The 17648-nt window shown below is 44.3% G+C and overlaps 1 protein-coding gene across 1 annotated transcript in view; it reads left to right on the top strand.

The window, feature by feature from the left end:
• Window positions 1-17648, top strand: part of Rasgrf2 (RAS protein-specific guanine nucleotide-releasing factor 2) — a gene marked incomplete in the record, with an annotated part of 251422 nt that overhangs the window by 218841 nt on the left and 14933 nt on the right. Inside the window, 3 exon segments of the mRNA NM_009027.4 lie at window positions 10357-10469; window positions 16564-16624; window positions 16876-16979. Of these exon segments, the coding sequence (NP_033053.2) occupies window positions 10357-10469; window positions 16564-16624; window positions 16876-16979 (278 nt within the window).

Here is a 17648-nt window from a genome sequence, read left to right as displayed (position 1 = left end):
TGTGGGAGTAAGGCTTCCTACTCCTCTTTAGCTTCTTTCTTCTCTCACAATCACCCTTGGACCTCGAAAGCATGACTGAGGACTGTGAGGTACAGCCATATCCTCATCAGAAGAATGATGGCCAGATATGTGCTATGATGTCATCGGTCCTTGTTTCACTTGGACCAGGGCTCTCACCACTGCAGAGCATCCTGAGGACATCAGGAGCCAACCTCACACTCATACAGCCCCTGGCTCCCTCAGCCTCTGGCTCCTACTACCTGCTGCCCTTTTTCTGTGTTTCTTTCCCCAACTCTGCTCCCAGATACCAGTAACTTGAACTCTGAGTCTCTGCATCAAGTCTTCCCTTGGATTAACATCAACAATGCTTCCTATGGACTGAGTGTCTCCCCCGTGGGGCAGAAACGAGTTGTCTCCAATTCTTTGCCTTTTTACATGGATGGACCACATCGTCTCCTGGTGCTTTTCTAAGGTTTAGATTAGATGTAAGCTCAAGGATCATTGCAGCAACAGTTGACATTGTTCAACTAGAAGATATAAATGCTGGAATTAAATGCAGTGTGTATCAGACCCTTGTAGATTGTCTCTCTCCCGTCTTTGTTTTTGTCTGATCCTTTTACATTAGCCACCTTTCTAGAACCCTAATAGAAAGCACTGCCTCTGGAAAAAATCTGTCCAAACCTCTCTCCCTCATGCTTGTTTTTAACCAGGATGGGTTTTTTTTTTTCTTTTTCTTGGCTTAAAGAGAAAAGCTTGGGAACTATCTAATTTCAGGGTTAAGGAGCAAGCAGTATTTCCAAATTCTAATAAGTTCAGCTGTTGAGGACTAGAGGCTAACTTTTCATAAGTCGCAAACTCAGAGTCCTTCATCAGAAAGTGGCTGAAGGAATGTTTTCCTAGGCAGCACTTTCCAGTGGCTCGGTGTCACTACCACCATTGGCCTCTAACCAGCATTTTCATTTTAATATACATCTGCATTTTGTACTCTGCCTTCTCCTAGTACCTCCCACTTCACATCTGCTGAACTGGTTTCCCATATCATCAGTTTCAGATTTAGGTGGTTAACCACCTCCTGTCCTCTAGTGGACTTGTGCTCATTCAGTCAAGAGATATGTATGGGCCAGTCAGGAACAAGGCAGTGTGCTGAGGGTCTGAGGGCCAGCCAGGAACAAGGCAGTGTGCTGAGGATCTAAGGGCCAGCCAGGAACAAGGCAGTGTGCTGAGGATCTAAGGGCCAGCCAGGAACAAGGCAGTGTGCTGAGAGGCTGAGGGTTAATTGTGCCTAGAGCTTAATACCTAGCCTGTAGGCTTCTAGGAAATAGTTTAGCATAGGTTTCCTTCATCCTGATCCTCTTTGTAGTTTCAAGAACTCTCATAGTTAAGGAGTGACTACTAAGCATTGAACATATATTGGGAAATGTAGAGATACTATGCTATTGCTTTGCAGGGTCTACTTTCAAACTTCTTGTCCTTCCTTGTGTTTTCCCATGAGTACTTTGCACCCATTATGCAAAGGAAGAGGCTGCTACATTCCTTTGTAGTTGGGTAATGGGAAACTTGAAATTCCTTGTGCTTTACAGTGTCTACAGAGGGAGGAGCTGATACAGAGTCAGTGCAGCCTAGAGATATGAACATGGGCAAGCCAGAGAGTAAAAGGAGTGGGGCAAGGTGAGCAGGTCTCTTTCAAGGGCTCCCATACCAGCTTTTAGCCAGGGCAGCCCCTCCTAAAGTTGGCTTTCAATTTTAAACTTCTACCAAACATGTCTTCCTTTTGACACTTGATGACTGATGGTCACAATGACACATTGCAAAACAATACTGACATCTGCAAGTTCATGTTTAAGATCAAGTCTCAAACAACAACTCATAATATTTTTAATGAGTTTGTGATGCTGTGTTAGGCCCTGTTCACAGTACGGGCCCCACAGGCCATGAGATGGACACAGAGTGGAAAGCATGGTTGGCTTAAAGGAGTGCGACCTTTACTTCATTGTGATGAGGACTGCAGAGAATCATCCCAAGCCTGTATCGCGGGGAGATTATGCAGCATCTTCTTCTGCAGCACAATGTAAAGTCTTCCCTGTGTAGTTCAAGAAGGTAGAAAGTCAATGAATACTTTTCATTTTTTTTAATGTCAACCTGAGTCCCCGTCTCTAGGTTTAGAACCCAACACATCCTACACACCGGCTTTATGGACCTTTGTTCACGGTTTTAAACTTGTTTCTGCTGATCTGATCTGATCTGTATGGTCCCCACTTTTAAAATCTCTGGCCACTGCTAGACTACACTGCTGATTACTGTCACAATTCTCTGTCTCCTTGGATTATCCTTACTGATTTAGATTTCTCCAGTGTCCTGGGGTCGCCTTGGCCACTTGTAGCTTTCCTTGACTCTTACCCTGCTCTCTGGAAAGAATGACTGCTCAAGCTACCAGTATAGGTTAGTGACCATGCTGGGGCTTATCTATTCACAGACTTTATTGTCTTCCTCTCTTTTCTCCAGAAGTTGGGATAGTACCAAGGGCCTTGGAACATTCTGGACCAATGCTCTTCCACTGAGCTCCATATATTCCATCCCTGTTTTATTTTCTATTTTGAAGTGTGTGTTTGTGTGTGTGTGTGGGGGGGGGGGGCAGGGAGGGTCTAAGTTACCCAAGTTGGCCTTGAATTCACTCGATAGCTAAGGCTGACCTTGAATTTCCAATCCCCCTGCCTCAGCTCCACAGTAGCTGAGATTACAGTCTTGTGTGATTAGGCCTAATTTATGGATTACTTTTCTGTTGTGTGGTTAAATCTTACTAATGCAAACTACTTTGTTCAGACTGGAACCAGGATCTGAAGTACAAGTGAAAAACAGTTCCAAACTCGAGCAGCATTCACATTATAGGCTGCTATCCCTGTGGGTTAAAGGTTTTGACTGCACAGACCCCACACCGGCGTCAGGCAAGCATCAGACTATGGGAAGCCATGGGACACAGCTCTGGGGATAGGAAAATGCAATCTGAGGTCCCAGGGACTGCCAGAGCTGGCTAGCAGGTCCCCAGGCCTGCCGAGAGACCAGGGCCATCTGGTTCTCAAGCTCTTGGGCACTTAGGCGCCGCTGGACTCATCGGAAGAGCTGAGAATGGAGTGAGGGCCCATGGGCTGGATCCAGCCAGGGCCTAAGGAAAAGTGGGGAGGAGAGCTCTGGCTGGGTCCCACATAGAGGAGAGAGTCCTTGGCTTGGCTTGGTGGAAGCCATGGTTGGGAGAGCTGAGAGACTGTCTGTGAGAGATTAGCATTCGGCTCTTTAGATGAAGGCCTGTTCCATTGCTCCCCACAGAGGATCCTGACGAAAAGAGACAGTCCATGGCTTTAAGACATTTATTGTTATGGCAGAGAGTTGTGATAAGTAAAACTGTACCCCACCTTCTCAGGACAGGCCCGAGGTTAAATACCTTTTGTAGGGAGGAATGTCTGGGAAGGGAAGTTTACTGGATAAGCCCTTCAGAACTTTAGGTACCTCATTAAAATGGAGATCTGTGGTGAGGCTACATGACCTGTGGTTTTCTACCTGTGGAGGGGCTTGGGACGTTGCCCTTACGTGACTGATGGCCACAGGCCTATGGAGAGCTGCTGCCTCATGTTAGGGGCCTGGCATCGAGGAGCGTGGCAAAACACCTACCATCCCTTGCAGGGTCACCTGTGGGGTCACCAGGGTTTCAAACCTAGCTCAACCAGAAGCCAGGCTGCCTTTCATGGTTCCACATATCCCCAAGCCAGTCTTACTAGTAGTGGGTCCATAGTTGTTCCCTTCTGAAGGACTGTAGTGGCCAGCACTATAGGAGTCCAGATCAGGGTCTGCTTTTTGCTGCCTCTTGAAGTTTGAATGAGAGGCTCTGTACATCTGAGGCTCTGTACTTTGCTCACTTGAAATGGTACTCACACCTAGCATGGGGTGAGCTGGCACCAAGCCCGAGGCAGTCATTGTCAGCCTCATCTCCCTGGTTCTTCTCTTGGCAATCACTGTGAGTAAGTGTCCATTGTGCGCAGTCCCACCTAGAGACTTTTAACCCGCTCTCTCTGGCTTCTGCCTCTTTGCTGTGCTTAGATTGTCTCAGCCTCCACTGCTGCTCTAAGTCTCAGCAGAACATCACCCGGTCCCTTCTGTTCCCCATCACCTTCTCAAGTCTGTGCTCTAGGTGTCTTTAGCTACTGTTTCCTCCATCAGCCCATCTGCCCATCCACCTGCCCATACAGGTGCTCTGCCTTCCCCAGCACCTGCATATTGACTTTCTCGACAGTTGTTGTCAAAAGAATAAGAGACAGATTGAAATGTGGCACTCCATATTTCCTGGGGCCCTCATTTTTCTTCTTAGTTTTTCCTTTTTCCTCTTTTCTTTTCAACCCCCTAATGTTTCTGTCTCAGTGCCCGTGATTCATTCATTTGAAGCAGAGGGACATGGAGATCCTGTGGAAATAATGACTTCGGAAATAGGCTCAGAGACTTCCTCTGGTCTCAGGTCCTGCTCCCCTGCTGTTCACCAGACAACTGGACAGATCCAGCGCTGGTACCTCCCAATAGTGTGGTGGCCCAGCAGTGCCATCTTGTGGACAATGAGCTTCACTGAGACGAGGCTCGTGAAATGCAGCCAAAATTATTTTCTATGATGCAACGCAATCAGCCAGACTTATAAATATCCTCTCTCTGGATTTAAATAGGGGGAAATGCCTTCCCTTCCTGATTTATATTTCTTTTTCATTAGAAAGAACATTCTATACTTTTAAAAACAAAACTTTTCAATGACCAATTGTGTATTTTTACATTCATTTGTGAATAGCATGGTATCCTGTGAGTTCATCAAAGGTTTCGGCTTTAAAGGTAAAACAAAAGTAGTGTAATGTCTTGATCCTGAAACTTTGTCACTGCAGAGTTTGTTATAAGCAGAATCTTGGAGATGAAGATATAATTCAGTAGTTAAGAACACTTCCTGCTCTTACAGAGGGCCAGGTTTGGGCTCCCAGCATCTGCCTTGGTGGGTCACAACCATTAGTGACTCTAGTTCTAGGAGATCTAGTGATTACTAGACACATGCATGGTGCACATACATATGTTCAGGCAAAACACGCATACATATAAAATAAAACAAATCTGAAACAACAATTCAGTCTCCTTGCCTTTCCAAACATCTGGACCAGACGATAAGTGTCCACCATCCCAACCCCAGTGACTACTGTGCACCCAGAAGTTTGAGCAGCACAGGTAACCGGAGTCAGATGAAAATTCTGTGTCTTGCTCATGTGATGGTCCCTTCCCAGCTTCAGCAGCTTATGCATTACAAGGGATGCCAAGAACTTGCCCCTTGTCCCCTGTTTCCTGCTTCCTCCACAGCCTAGCTGGTGAGGAAGAACTGAATTCATAGGATTCTTCATGGCAAAAAAAAAAAAAAAAAAATCCCAGGCAGTAACAGCAAACACAAAAGTCACTATTTGTGTGAAGGATCTGAGAATATGATTATGTCAGCCATGTTGCATGAGAACAAATATTCAGAAATAACCATGCACCATGCTTCAGACAGCCATCAGCAAAATTTTCACATCATCTTTTAAAAGGGTGCTCAGGCCAGCCTCCCCAAAGTTCAGAAAGGTAAAATTACATTGAAAAATATTTTTATTGAAGAATGTTAGATTTATTTTACCTCTTACCAGTAGCTCAATAATTATATATTTGTTTATATGATTTTTTGCTAACTAGTAAAATTTTTAAATGAGTTTTTCTTGTACAAGACATGTTCGTTCATTTTGTTCTTTGACAGTTTCATGCATGGATGTAATGTATTTAGAATTCTCTCATCTGCCTCCCTTCCTTTCCCATGTCCTGTTCCCTACAAATCTCTTTTCTATTCTCTTGTTCATCTGTTTTGTGTTCCTCAGGGCTCTGCTAGGACCTTCTGTGTGGCCTTAGTATTGGAACTATCCACTGGTGTCTAGTGGTCTCACCAGAGGGTACATAACTAAAGACAGTAGTCCCTCCTCCCCATCCTGAAGCCCATACTGCCTGTGGTTCGGAAGGGGTGGGGTCCATGAGCCAACCACAATCCCTGCCCATCCATGACTCTGTTGAAACAAGCGTGTGTTGTGCTGGCTCAGGGCAAGTCATTGCAGCTGCTGAGTTTGTGATTATACTGGGTGTGTTGTGTCTAGAGGTTGGGGCTTCACTGCCTTTCTCCCTCTTTTCCAGCTCCTACATTCTTTCTGTCCCCTTCTCTGCAGTGTTCTGTGAGCTATATCAATGGTTTATTTAGAACTGAACCCTCACCAATGACTTATTTAGGGCTGAACCCTGACCTCTCACTTATCCTCATCATCTTATGAAGCCGTGAGTCTAGGAGACCTTTCACATTTGCCACCCTGTGGCTTCAGAACAGCTCCTGTTCAGCCCAGGATGTAGCCCAGCAGCTGCTCAAAGATTCTAACTAATCACTAATTAGCTCTCAGCAAGGCCTGAGCAGAAGGCTGGTGTCCTTCACAGCAATCGTGCTGCTTACCGTAATCAGATTATTTGCATCATTAGAGTCTCAACACAGCTACATGGAGACTCACTAATATATATCAAATATTCATTAAGGAAATAGAATCCTGATGGTTGTGAGCTCCTTTGGTAGTTCACAGAGACTGAAACAAACACGGTCATTAATTGTTTTAAAATATAAACACCTCTACCTTGAGATGGGGGTGGGGAGTGGATGAAGAAAAAAAAACAGCAGCAAGATATAACTAGGCTATCCACACACACCGTTTAATGAAGATCTGTTGGATAGGTGGCATTTTATGGAAACCTGATTTAATATTAGTAAGATAGATATTGTCTTAGTTTAGGGTTACCATTGCTATGATGAAACACCATGACCAAAAGCAAGGAAAGGGTTACACTTCCACACCACAGTTCATCATCAAAGGAAGTCAGGACAGGAACCCAAATAGGGCAGAAACCTAGAGGCAGGAGCTGATACAGAGGCCATGAAGGAGTGCTTCTTACTAGCTTGCTCCTCACAGCTTGCTCAGCTTGCTTTCTTGTAGAGCCCAGGACCACCAGCCGAGAGAGGCACCACCCTGTTTACTGGGCCTTCTATATCACTAATTTTAAAAATGCCCTACAGGGTTACCTACAGCCTGATTTTATGCATGTAGTGTCCCTGTTGAGGTTCTTTCAGATGACTCCAGCTTATGTCAGGTTGAAATAAAAGCTAAGTAGAACAGGTTCCATCTGTACTGCCCTCAGGCCCCAGTGGCTGGTGTTTTCCAAGCGGTAACACTGCTAGCAAACAGTCAAAGCGACGTTCTGAGAATAGCTTCCTGTTCCTTTTGCCATGGAACAGAGATGCTCCAACACTCAATTCAAAGTAAGTTAGATTTTTAAACTGTCTAGAACTGATAAAATTATGGACATTTTGGCCCTAATTTGCTATATGTAGTAAAATTTTACTGTTTTCTTTTTATCTAATTGCCATTAGCAGTGTTGGTCTCCAACCATTTAAAATGATTCCGAAGGTTAATTCCTCAAAATCATTTTGTTTAATGTTAAAATGTAATTATTAGAATGGAGAATACAGCTAATAATATAACAATACAAGTATTATAATGGAATGTGCTATAATAACTGTAACAGATTCTTGTAGGTAACCATTCTTGCCTGTACACACAGAGTAGTAGCCTAGGAGAGCAAGGGCCTCCTGTGTAGACCTGGTAGTGCTAGCTCATTCTGAAGACCTGAGAGTCCCAGCATGCTGCCAGGAGATGGTATGCCAAAATTTCCTTCATAAAAGGGTGCAAAAATCACAGATTCACATCTTTATTCTGCTTGTCCCCTGGCATTTTACCTTGAAAGTCTTCAAATCAATGGAAACACACTAGAATATAGCAGTTCAGTGTCCCATAGCTGGAATCCTCTGTCAGTGGATTCTTCCCCACCCCTTACTATCTAAGAGCAAGCCAATAGCAACATGATCACATCTAAGGAAAACCTTGTGTGTGTGTGTGTGTGTGTGTGTGTGTGTGTGTGTGTGTGTGTGTGTGTGTGCACGCGCACGCGCACATGCTTGTGTGAAAGCCAGACAGCCATTTGCTTCTCTATTTCTACCCTGTAAGGCCCAGGGAACCATCCCAAATCTTTGGGCTTGATAGCAGTCACCTCTACCCTGAGTTGCTTTGTTTTCCCAGAACAGCTTATCATCAGTACAGTGCTCCATCTAGTGTGGAGTCCTGCAGGCCACAGGCCATCTAGTCAGTAGTCACAGTGAATCATCCTTGTCCCAGCTCTAATCCAGGCCCTGGGCTGTTGTTCATTTGGTTTTCTTTATATTTATGGAAATATTCATTGTTTTGTTTTGTCTTGTCTTTCATGACATTTACATTTTAAGAAAATTAATGTTTAATTCATTCTTTTGTTTCTATTTACTTTACATTTTACATCCCAATATAAGCCCCATCTCCTCTCATTACCCCTTCATGCAGAGCCTTCCCCCTCTCCTCCCTCCCCTTCTCTTTTGAGAAGACCCCTTCTAGATATCACCCCCTCCCAGTGTCCTCCAACATCAGGTCACTGCAGGACTAGGCTCTTCCTCTCCCACTAAGGTCACTAAGAGACTCAATACTGCTCACCAGTCCCCACATTCCACCACTTCAGCATCCATTCATGACTCTTAGCTGAGTCAATTATGACTGATTTGGTTGAAAATGGTGATTTAATTGTTCCTCTAACTTCCAAGTTCCAGTTGTTCTATAAAAGAAAGTTCAGACTTCAACTCACTTACATATGCATTCATCTATTATTGTAAACCTATCTACCCATCCAGCATCCATCTACCCACCCACTCAACCATTCCTCCACTCACCCACCCATCCAGCCACCCATCCACCTACCTATCCATCCACCATCTATCCATCCACCCACTCACCTATTTCTCCAGCCAGCCAGCCAGCCAGCCAGCCAACTATCCGTCTACCCACTCACCCATCCATTTACTATCTTAGTTAGTATTTCCATTGCTGTAAAGAGTCACCATAACAAAGGCAACTCTTATAAAGGACATTTAACTGGGGCTGGCCTACTGGTTCTGAGGTTCAGTCCATTGTCATCATGGCCAGAAACACATCATCCAGGCAAGCATGGTGCTGGAGGAGCTAAAATTTTATAACTTGTTCTGAAGACAAGCAGGAGAAGACTAATATCTTCCAGGTAGCTAGGAAGAGTTTCTCAAAGCCCATCCTGATAGTGACGCTTGGTCTGACAAGGTCGCACCTATTCCAACAAGGTCACACCTCCTAATAGTACTACTCCCTGAACTACGCATATTCAAACCACCACTCCATCCATCCCCCCATCCATCCGTCTATCCATCCACCCATCCATCCGTCTATCCATCCATCCATCCATCCATCCATCCATCCATCCGTCTATCCATCCATCCATCCATCCATCCATCCATCCATCCATCCATCCGTCTATCCATCCATCCATCTATCCATACCTCCCTCTTTGTATCAGTAATCTCACAAATTCTTCCTAACGTTTCTCTTGTCTGTGGCATGGACACATTAGTTTTTGAGTATCATTTATTTTTTTATCCTTTAGCATATGTATGTAGATTCACACATAAGCACACTGATATTAATAGCTTTAGCTTATCTTTATTCACAAAAATAAAATAACACATTTTATTCATACAACAAATATTTTTAAGTTACCATGTGCTTATTTCTGATATTACTCATGATGCCGTAGAAAACCAGGCAGCCGTACTAATCTTTAAAGTATGCCACACTATATTATGATAATAGTGAGTTATGTGCTCCATGGAGCACAACAGAAAAGCTCTCAACCCACTGTGGCAATTAAGGGCTCCCAGAAAGAATGCAATCAATGCCAGAAAGATAAATGGGAATCCACCTGGGGAGGGAGCACAGTGTCCCAGGCTAAGGAGATGCATGCCCCTCTGTGGAATTGAGTAAGTGTGTTAATTCCAGGCAGTGTGATCTAGTGTGTGTTGAAAGTTGAATATGGTAGGGCAGATGAGTTAGAGAAAAGAAGCTGGGTGGGTTTGTAATGGCTGCTGGAGACCAGGCCTAACTAGTGACCCACGAGCAACATTATTTAACCTTGCCTCGTCTCCTGGGGGGACTGTCAGAAGTATAACAGCACAGCCCCAACCCAGACCATTCAAGTCAAGACCACTAGGAACATGCCTTGAGGAGCTCTGGGACCATAAATTTCAGTTACATACCTGGTTTGGGGGAAAACCATCATGAAAATTGGTGTTATGGGGCACAGAGCTAACCCCTGAAATGAAGGTCTTAAAGGATTCGTTTTATTTTATAGGATTTTGAACTCAATAATGAACTCAAAATGAATGTTCTAAACTTGCTAGAAGAAGTTCTACGAGACCCGGACCTTCTTCCTCAAGAAAGGAAAGCAACGGCGAACATCCTGAGGTAAAGGCCAGCGCAGCTGCTGGTGGAGTTATGGTTCTGTCAAATCAGAAGGACACAGGTTCCTGAGCATCAGAGGCTGTGTGCTTGGCAGCAAAGTATTATCTATCATCGTCTGGTTTTGGTGGGAGCAGCTTGTGGTCTGCTGTGCAGGGGAGACTTTGAACTGTGGTCATGATTTCTGTGGTGAGGGTTTCTGTAGAACCAAGTGGTAAAAGAGGCAGCCTCTAGGGATTCTTGCTATGGATCCAGACAGCAGTGTGGGTAAGCTTTTCATTCTTCTCATGAGTACTAATCCTGGATCACCATCTTGCCTTCATGACACAGTCCTTGTATGTCTGTGAGAGTTGCAGCACACCTGTAAAGCAGTGACACACGATCCTTAGTTGGCTGCACTCATCCTAGAAAGCATTTCCAGTCACTTCTTATCTTAGGTTTTTCCATGTCGGGTAGGTCTCACACTCGGAGGAGGTTGAGTACAACATGAGCCCAACATGCCTGTGTGATGAAGCCTTAGAGTTGGTGGACCTTATTAGAAACTTGTGTTTGTTCATAGTTGTAAGATCCAGCATTCACACAGATGAACTGATATGGGAGGATATATTTTTCTAGTTCACTCCCCATGAAGAATGTATCCATCAATGGTTTGTAGGGTTAATGGGGGTCCCATGTCTGCTCTGCCACTCAGAGAGACAGGATGCAGAAGTTTTGACTGCCCTTACCCAACGCCTGTGCAGGGCTGGTGTCAGGCTATGGAAAGTAGGCAAATGGGAAAACAGAGATGTGCAGAATTCCAGATCAGAAGTCTGAGGTCAAAATGCCAGCAGGGGTGTGTATCTCTAGCATCTTTAAGGAAACATTTCCTTGCATTTTCTAGCTTCTGGTGCTCTGCTACAATCCTTAGTGTTCCTTGGCTTGTGGCTATAAAATTGCAACTCCTGTCCCCATCGCCGCAAGATAGTCTCTGCATCTCTTTGTCTTCCCTGACTATCTTCCAATAATGACACCAGTCACATTAGAGGTCAAAGTCAGAGCAGAATACAATGGCTCCTTCTCCATGTTTAAACTACGTGTTATTTCTGTAATTGAAGTGAGAGTTTTGTATTCACAGACTGTAACCTCATTCTTTCCTTCTATGCCCATTGGTGTTTCATATTAAATACACAATCATTCAATTAATTATACTGCTGGTTGACCTGGTGGGAAGGATACTTGTATGTTCATCAAAACCAGAAGTCAGAGGTTAGGAAGTGAAAAACAAGCTTTGTTTCAGTGGGGACTGGGCCAGAGGCCTCCGTATCTGATAAGGAACAGCTGATATGATGGGGAATAAAAACTTACCCCATTGTGGTGAAAAATAGCTCAGACATTAGAAATTTATGCATATTCCAGTAAAATGTAAACACAAAATATATACTTACACCTATATTGCTGTTTAAGTTAGGGTTTTATTGCTGTGAAGAGACACCATGACCAAGACAATGCACATAAGAGACAACATTTAATTGGGGCTGGCTTACAGTTTTAGAGGTTCAGTCCATTATTGTCCTGGAAGGGAGCATGGCAGCATCCAGACAGGCATGGTGCTAGAGAAGGGGCTGACAGTTCTGCATCTTGATCCAAAGGCAGCCAGGAGACAACTCCCCTCTGCAGACAGCCAGAAGGAAAGTCTCATTCCATATTGGGTGGAGCCTGAGCATAAGAGCCTCAAAGCCTACCTCCCACAGTGACATACTTCTTCTAACAAAGCCATACCTACTCTACTAAGGCCACACCTCTTAATAGTGCCACTCAGAGCCAAGCGTATTCAAACCACCACAATTGCATTATGATATTAAAGCAAAAAACTTATGATATTAAAGCAAAAAGTTATGGCTAAGGAGATGCCTCAGCAGTTAAGATCCAGGTGGCTCACAAACACCAATAACTCCAGACCCAGGTATCCAATAGGCTCCTCTGGTTGAAGACACCTGCACTCACATGCATACACACCCACCAAAACAAATATAGACATCATTAAAAATAAAAATAAATTTAGGAAAACAGAAGTTTCCTATGGCAAGGCAGCCTGTATTTTACTGACAAAAAAATATAATTATGATCAGTTATCAGTTGCCCTGTGTGTCAAGAAAACCTTAGGTCAAGACATACTTAAATTTCTAACATGGCTACTCATGACTGTAACTCATGATTTGGGATGACAAAGCAAGATGCCATGAGTTCAAGGCCAACATGAGCTACATTGTAAGTTCCATGTTAGCCTGGGTCATAGTGTGAGACCCCGTTCTTATGAGAATAAAAAGACATTTCCCATTAATTGGCCACTCAATGTGAAAAATTTTGAAGACACCTAAAATGCCACAAAAATCAAAATAAGTGTAAGTACATTTCTAGAAGACTAATTCATGGACTCAGGTCACAAAAAGGTGACCCTCCAGCCTGAAAGTCCCCACAAGCTTCAACAAGTACTCAGCAATGTTGATAAGGAAACCAGAGTACATGTTGGAATGTTAAAGTCAGACCCTGTAAAGAATAGAAGCTAACCTACTTGTTGAGCATTTATTTCTGAGAGAAAGAGTTGCTAGGCTTATAAAATAGTCTTTCCTTCTGTCTCAGTCATCTTCCAGAAACCCAAACTCTAAGGTAAAGAGTAATCCTAGTGGGGCGGTGGTGGTGCACGCCTTTAATCCCAGCACTTGGGAGGCAGAGGCAGGCAAATTTCTGAGTTCGAGGCCAGCCTGGTCTACAGAGTGTGTTCCAGGGTAGCCAGGGCTACACAGAGAAACCCTGTCTTGGGGGTGGGGAAGTGGGAAAGAGTAATCCACATATTGGAAGATGCATTTAATTGTGACTGAATAGTCTTTGGAAAATGCATTTTCTGTTGCTGTGACAAAACACCATGACCAAGACACCTAATGGAAGAAAGCGTATGCCTGAGCTTACAACTTCAGACGGTTAGAGCCCTGATGGCCGAGCAAAGGCAGCAGGAATGACTGAGAATTTACATCTTGATCTGCAGGCAGCAGGCTGAGAAGACACACTTGAAACCTTGAAGCCTATTCCCAATGACACATCTCCAACAAGGCTACTCCTCCTAATCCTTCTCTGACAGCCACCCATTGGTGACCAAGTATTCAAGCATGTGGGTCATTCTCACTCCAACCTCTGAAAAAGTCCTCTTTAGGTTATATTTTGCTCATCTTGGGCTACCCACCATACAGTAACTCTTTCTTCCTGCTTTACTGTGGACAGGAGGATAGTTAGTGGTGTAATCTGCAAGGACTCCTGTGTGACTTTTTAAAGAGAGGAGGAAGGTACAGAGAAGGGGGCTGGGATTTATTGATTATACTTCATGGGGAACCTTGAACATCGGCCTTCCAGCCTATTTAGACACACTTCTCCCAGTGCCACAGAGAGAGCACAGCTGGTGTGTAATCCCATGCAAGTTGGTTTCTTTCACCTTCTTTTCCTCATCCATATACTGGGGAAAGTCATGTCTAGAGAGAAGAAACTGTTTTCAGTATAGATGCCAAGGGCTTTAGATGGTGCCTGACTCATGATGGGCACATGGTAAGCCATCCTGGTTGATGTGGTTTTTTAAATGATTTTGATTTTGCCATTAATTCTTAAAAACAACATAACTGTAAAGTTTTAATTGTTTCTTTTTATTATTTTATTTATTTACATTTCAAATGTTGTCCCCATTCCTGATCTCCCCTCCACAATTCCTCCACCCCCTCCCCCTTCCCCTTTGTCTCTAAGAGGGTGCTCCTCCACCCCTACTCCCACTTCACCGCCCTAGCATCCCCCTTCTCTGGGGCATCAAGCCTCCACAGGACCAAGTACATCCCCTCCCACTGATGCCAGATAAGGTACTCCTCAGCTACATATGTATCAGGAACCACAGACCGGCCTATTGATGCTCTTTGGCTGGTGGCTTAGTCCCTGGAAGCTCTGAGGTGTCCTGAGGTGTCCGGTTAGTTGATACTGATGTTCTTCCTATGGGGTTGCAATCTGCTTCAGCTCCTTCAGTCCTTCCTCTAACTCTTCCATTGGGGCCCCAGGCTCAGTCCAGTGAATCGCTGTGAGTATCTGAATTTGTCTTACTCAGGTGCTAGCAGAGCCCCTCAGGAGACATCCCTATCAGTCTCCTGTCAGCAAACACTTCTTGGCATCAGCAATAGTGTTGGGGTTTGGTGTCTGTGTATGGGCTGGATCCCAAGGTAGGGCAGTCTCTGGATGGCCTTTCCTTCAAATTCTGCTCCATTTTTTTTGACATTGAATTTTCCTTAGACAGGAACAATTATGGGTTAAAATTTTTGGGATGTGTAGGTAGCCCCTCAACTGGGGTGATCTCTTCAAGTTCTATCTCTCTGCTATTGGTTATTTTGACTAATGACATCCCCACTGGGTCCTTGGAACCTCTCATATCCCTGGTATCTGAGACTTTCTAGTGATTGCCTCCATTCCCTACCGCCCACCCACCCACACACACACCTGCTGCATATTTCTAATCACTCTCCTGGCCCTCTGGGCTTCTCTCCTGTCTCCCCCATACCTGATCCTGCTCCCCCTTTTGCTCCTCCCCCCTTTCCCATCCAAGTCCCCCCTCTTTTTGTCTCCCATGATTATTTTGTTCCCCCCCCCATGGGAAATTGAAGCATCCACACTTTGGCCTTGTTAAACATCATATAAGTTGTATCATAGATATTCTGAGATTTTGGACTAATATCCACTTATCAGTGAGTACATATACCATGTATGTCCTTTTGGATGTGGGTTACATCACTCAGGATGATATTTTCTAGTTCCATCCATTTGCCTGCAAAATTTGTGAAGTCCTTATTTTTAATAGATGAGTAATATTCTGTTGTGTACCACGTTTTCTGTATCCATTCTTTTGTTGAGGGATATCTGGGTTGTTTCCAGCTTCTGGCTATTATAAATAAGGTTGTTATGAACATAATGGAGCATGTGTCCTTTTTATATGGTGGAGCATCTGGGCCTTCAGGTAAAACTATTCCAAGTTTTCTGAGGAACCACCAGATTGATTTCCAAAGTGGTTGCACCAGCTTGCAATCCCACCAGCAATGGAGAAGTGTTCCTCTTTCTCCACATCCTCGCCAGCATCTGCTGTGGCTTGAGGTTTTGATCTTAGCCATTCTGATTGGTGTAAGGTGAAATCTCAGGGTTATTTTGATTTGAATTTCTCTGATGACTGAGGATGCTGAACATTTCTTTAGGTGCTTCCGGAGGGAGGTTAGATGCGGCTCTTTAGGGGGAAAGCCTATCCCATCATTCAAGCATGGCAGGCCTTGATGAGCAGAGACAGTATATGGTTTTAGAGCTTTACTGTATAAAGACAGAGAGAAAGAAAGAAGATAAAGGAAAGAGAGAGGCCAGCCATGGCCACATGGAGAGAGGGGGGAAAGGAGAGAGAGAAGGGGGGGGCTAGAGATGAGAGTAAGAAAGGTGAAAGCTTAAAGAGAGCGAGGAGGGGCTAAGCAGCCCCTTTTATAGTGGGCTGGGCTATCTTGCAGTTGCAGGGTAGCTGTGGGGAGGAGCATACCTGGCTACAGTCAGTTAACTGTGGGGGTGGAGTCTAGCTAGAATGCCAGGAGCTTGGGGCTTTGTCTGCGAGACTGATAGCCACAGAATTAAGGAGTCTGTGGTGTCAGACACCTGTCTCTGGGATCATGGCTCACTGTTCTATCCCTTGTAGAGTTTTCTATTGGGTCTCTGGAGCAAGCCTTGTTCAACTAAAACAGGCTGCCTTTCACAGTCCCACAGTACAGCATTATCATGTGGTAAGGAAGCCAGAGCAGGACTTGTGTGCTGAATAATGCTGTCTTTAGAGAGCTCTGTACAAGGTCACTTCTCAAACAAGGCCAGCCTCCTGTGTTCAGGGACACTCTCCAGACAAAGTCACTCTCTAGACAAAGACAGGCAGAGACAGGAAAGCCCTGATGAGATAGGGAGTACTCCATTTTTGGTCGTGCTTGCAACCTTAATAGCAGGGTTTTCCAATAGAGCTGTAGCTTTCTGGCATATCCATTTTCTCTTATTCATAGAGAATGTTTTATATATTTCCTTACAGGGCTCTTTCACAAGATGATCAAGATGATATCCACCTAAAATTAGAGGATATAATTCAAATGGTAAGTTTAGCCCCAGTATCTTTGAAGTGAGCAAACTCAGGTAACCCACTCCCTGTCTGTTCATGTGTCTTCCTATGGAGCTGTATGATTAGGTCCTCAGACGGCACAGGACCCCGCAGCTGTTTGGAAATGTTAATATTGGCTTTCATAGTTTTGAGTTTGTAGCCTTTCTTCCTTCAGGAATAGACTCTAGAGAAGGTCTTTATGTTCCACAGATACCCTGTGATTCACTGCTTCATCATCTCTTGCAGACAGACTGTCCAAAGGCCGAGTGCTTTGAGACGTTGTCAGCCATGGAGCTGGCCGAGCAGATCACTCTCCTGGACCACATTGTTTTCAGAAGCATCCCCTACGAGTAAGTGCCCTATCTCCTAGCAGAAAGTAGCTGGCCAAGAAGCTTCCATGATCTTTAAGGCAGACAGGTACACATGAGCACTCAGCCATGCTCAGAGGTGGGAGTCTCCATCTCAAGGTGTTTTAGCATGTGTGATTTCTCTTTGTCTCAGTTCATGTTGGGTGTATTGACTTAGAGACCCTTGAGATGGTCTTTGTTTCTTCCGTATGTAATAAGCTTACCATAGAATGTGAAGTTCTCTGTACTTTTCTGTTTTCGAATTCCAGAAACATCGCAACAGCTTCAAAGGCAGTTCTTAGCACTGAATATGGCTAAATTCATGTGGGAATCTTGTAGGAAATGTATTCTCAGACAAATTTTCCTGTGAAATTCTTATTTAGTGGTTTGGTTGTGGTCCAAAAATTTGTCTTTTCATGAGAACCCCAAATAGTTTGGAGGGTTCCAAAGCTTCACTCTGAGAATCAGTGACCCAAGGTGATGCTGTAATATGTACTGCAGGTCTTCATCTACCTAAGTAAACTAGTACATTCTGCTCCATGGCTGACCCACCTCTTCATTTTCTCCTGTATACAACGTGTGTGTTTGTGTGTGGGGGGGGGTCTTTAAGCCTTCAGCAATCACACTGATTTGAAAGACCAATAAACAGATCTTTGTTTAGACAAATTACAG

This window comes from Mus musculus, chromosome 13 (genome assembly GCF_000001635.26).
Source record: "Mus musculus strain C57BL/6J chromosome 13, GRCm38.p6 C57BL/6J".
In the NCBI taxonomy this organism is placed as follows: Eukaryota; Metazoa; Chordata; class Mammalia; order Rodentia; family Muridae; genus Mus; species Mus musculus.
Note: the sequence above shows the minus strand (reverse complement) of the source record. Positions and strands in the feature narration are given on the sequence as shown.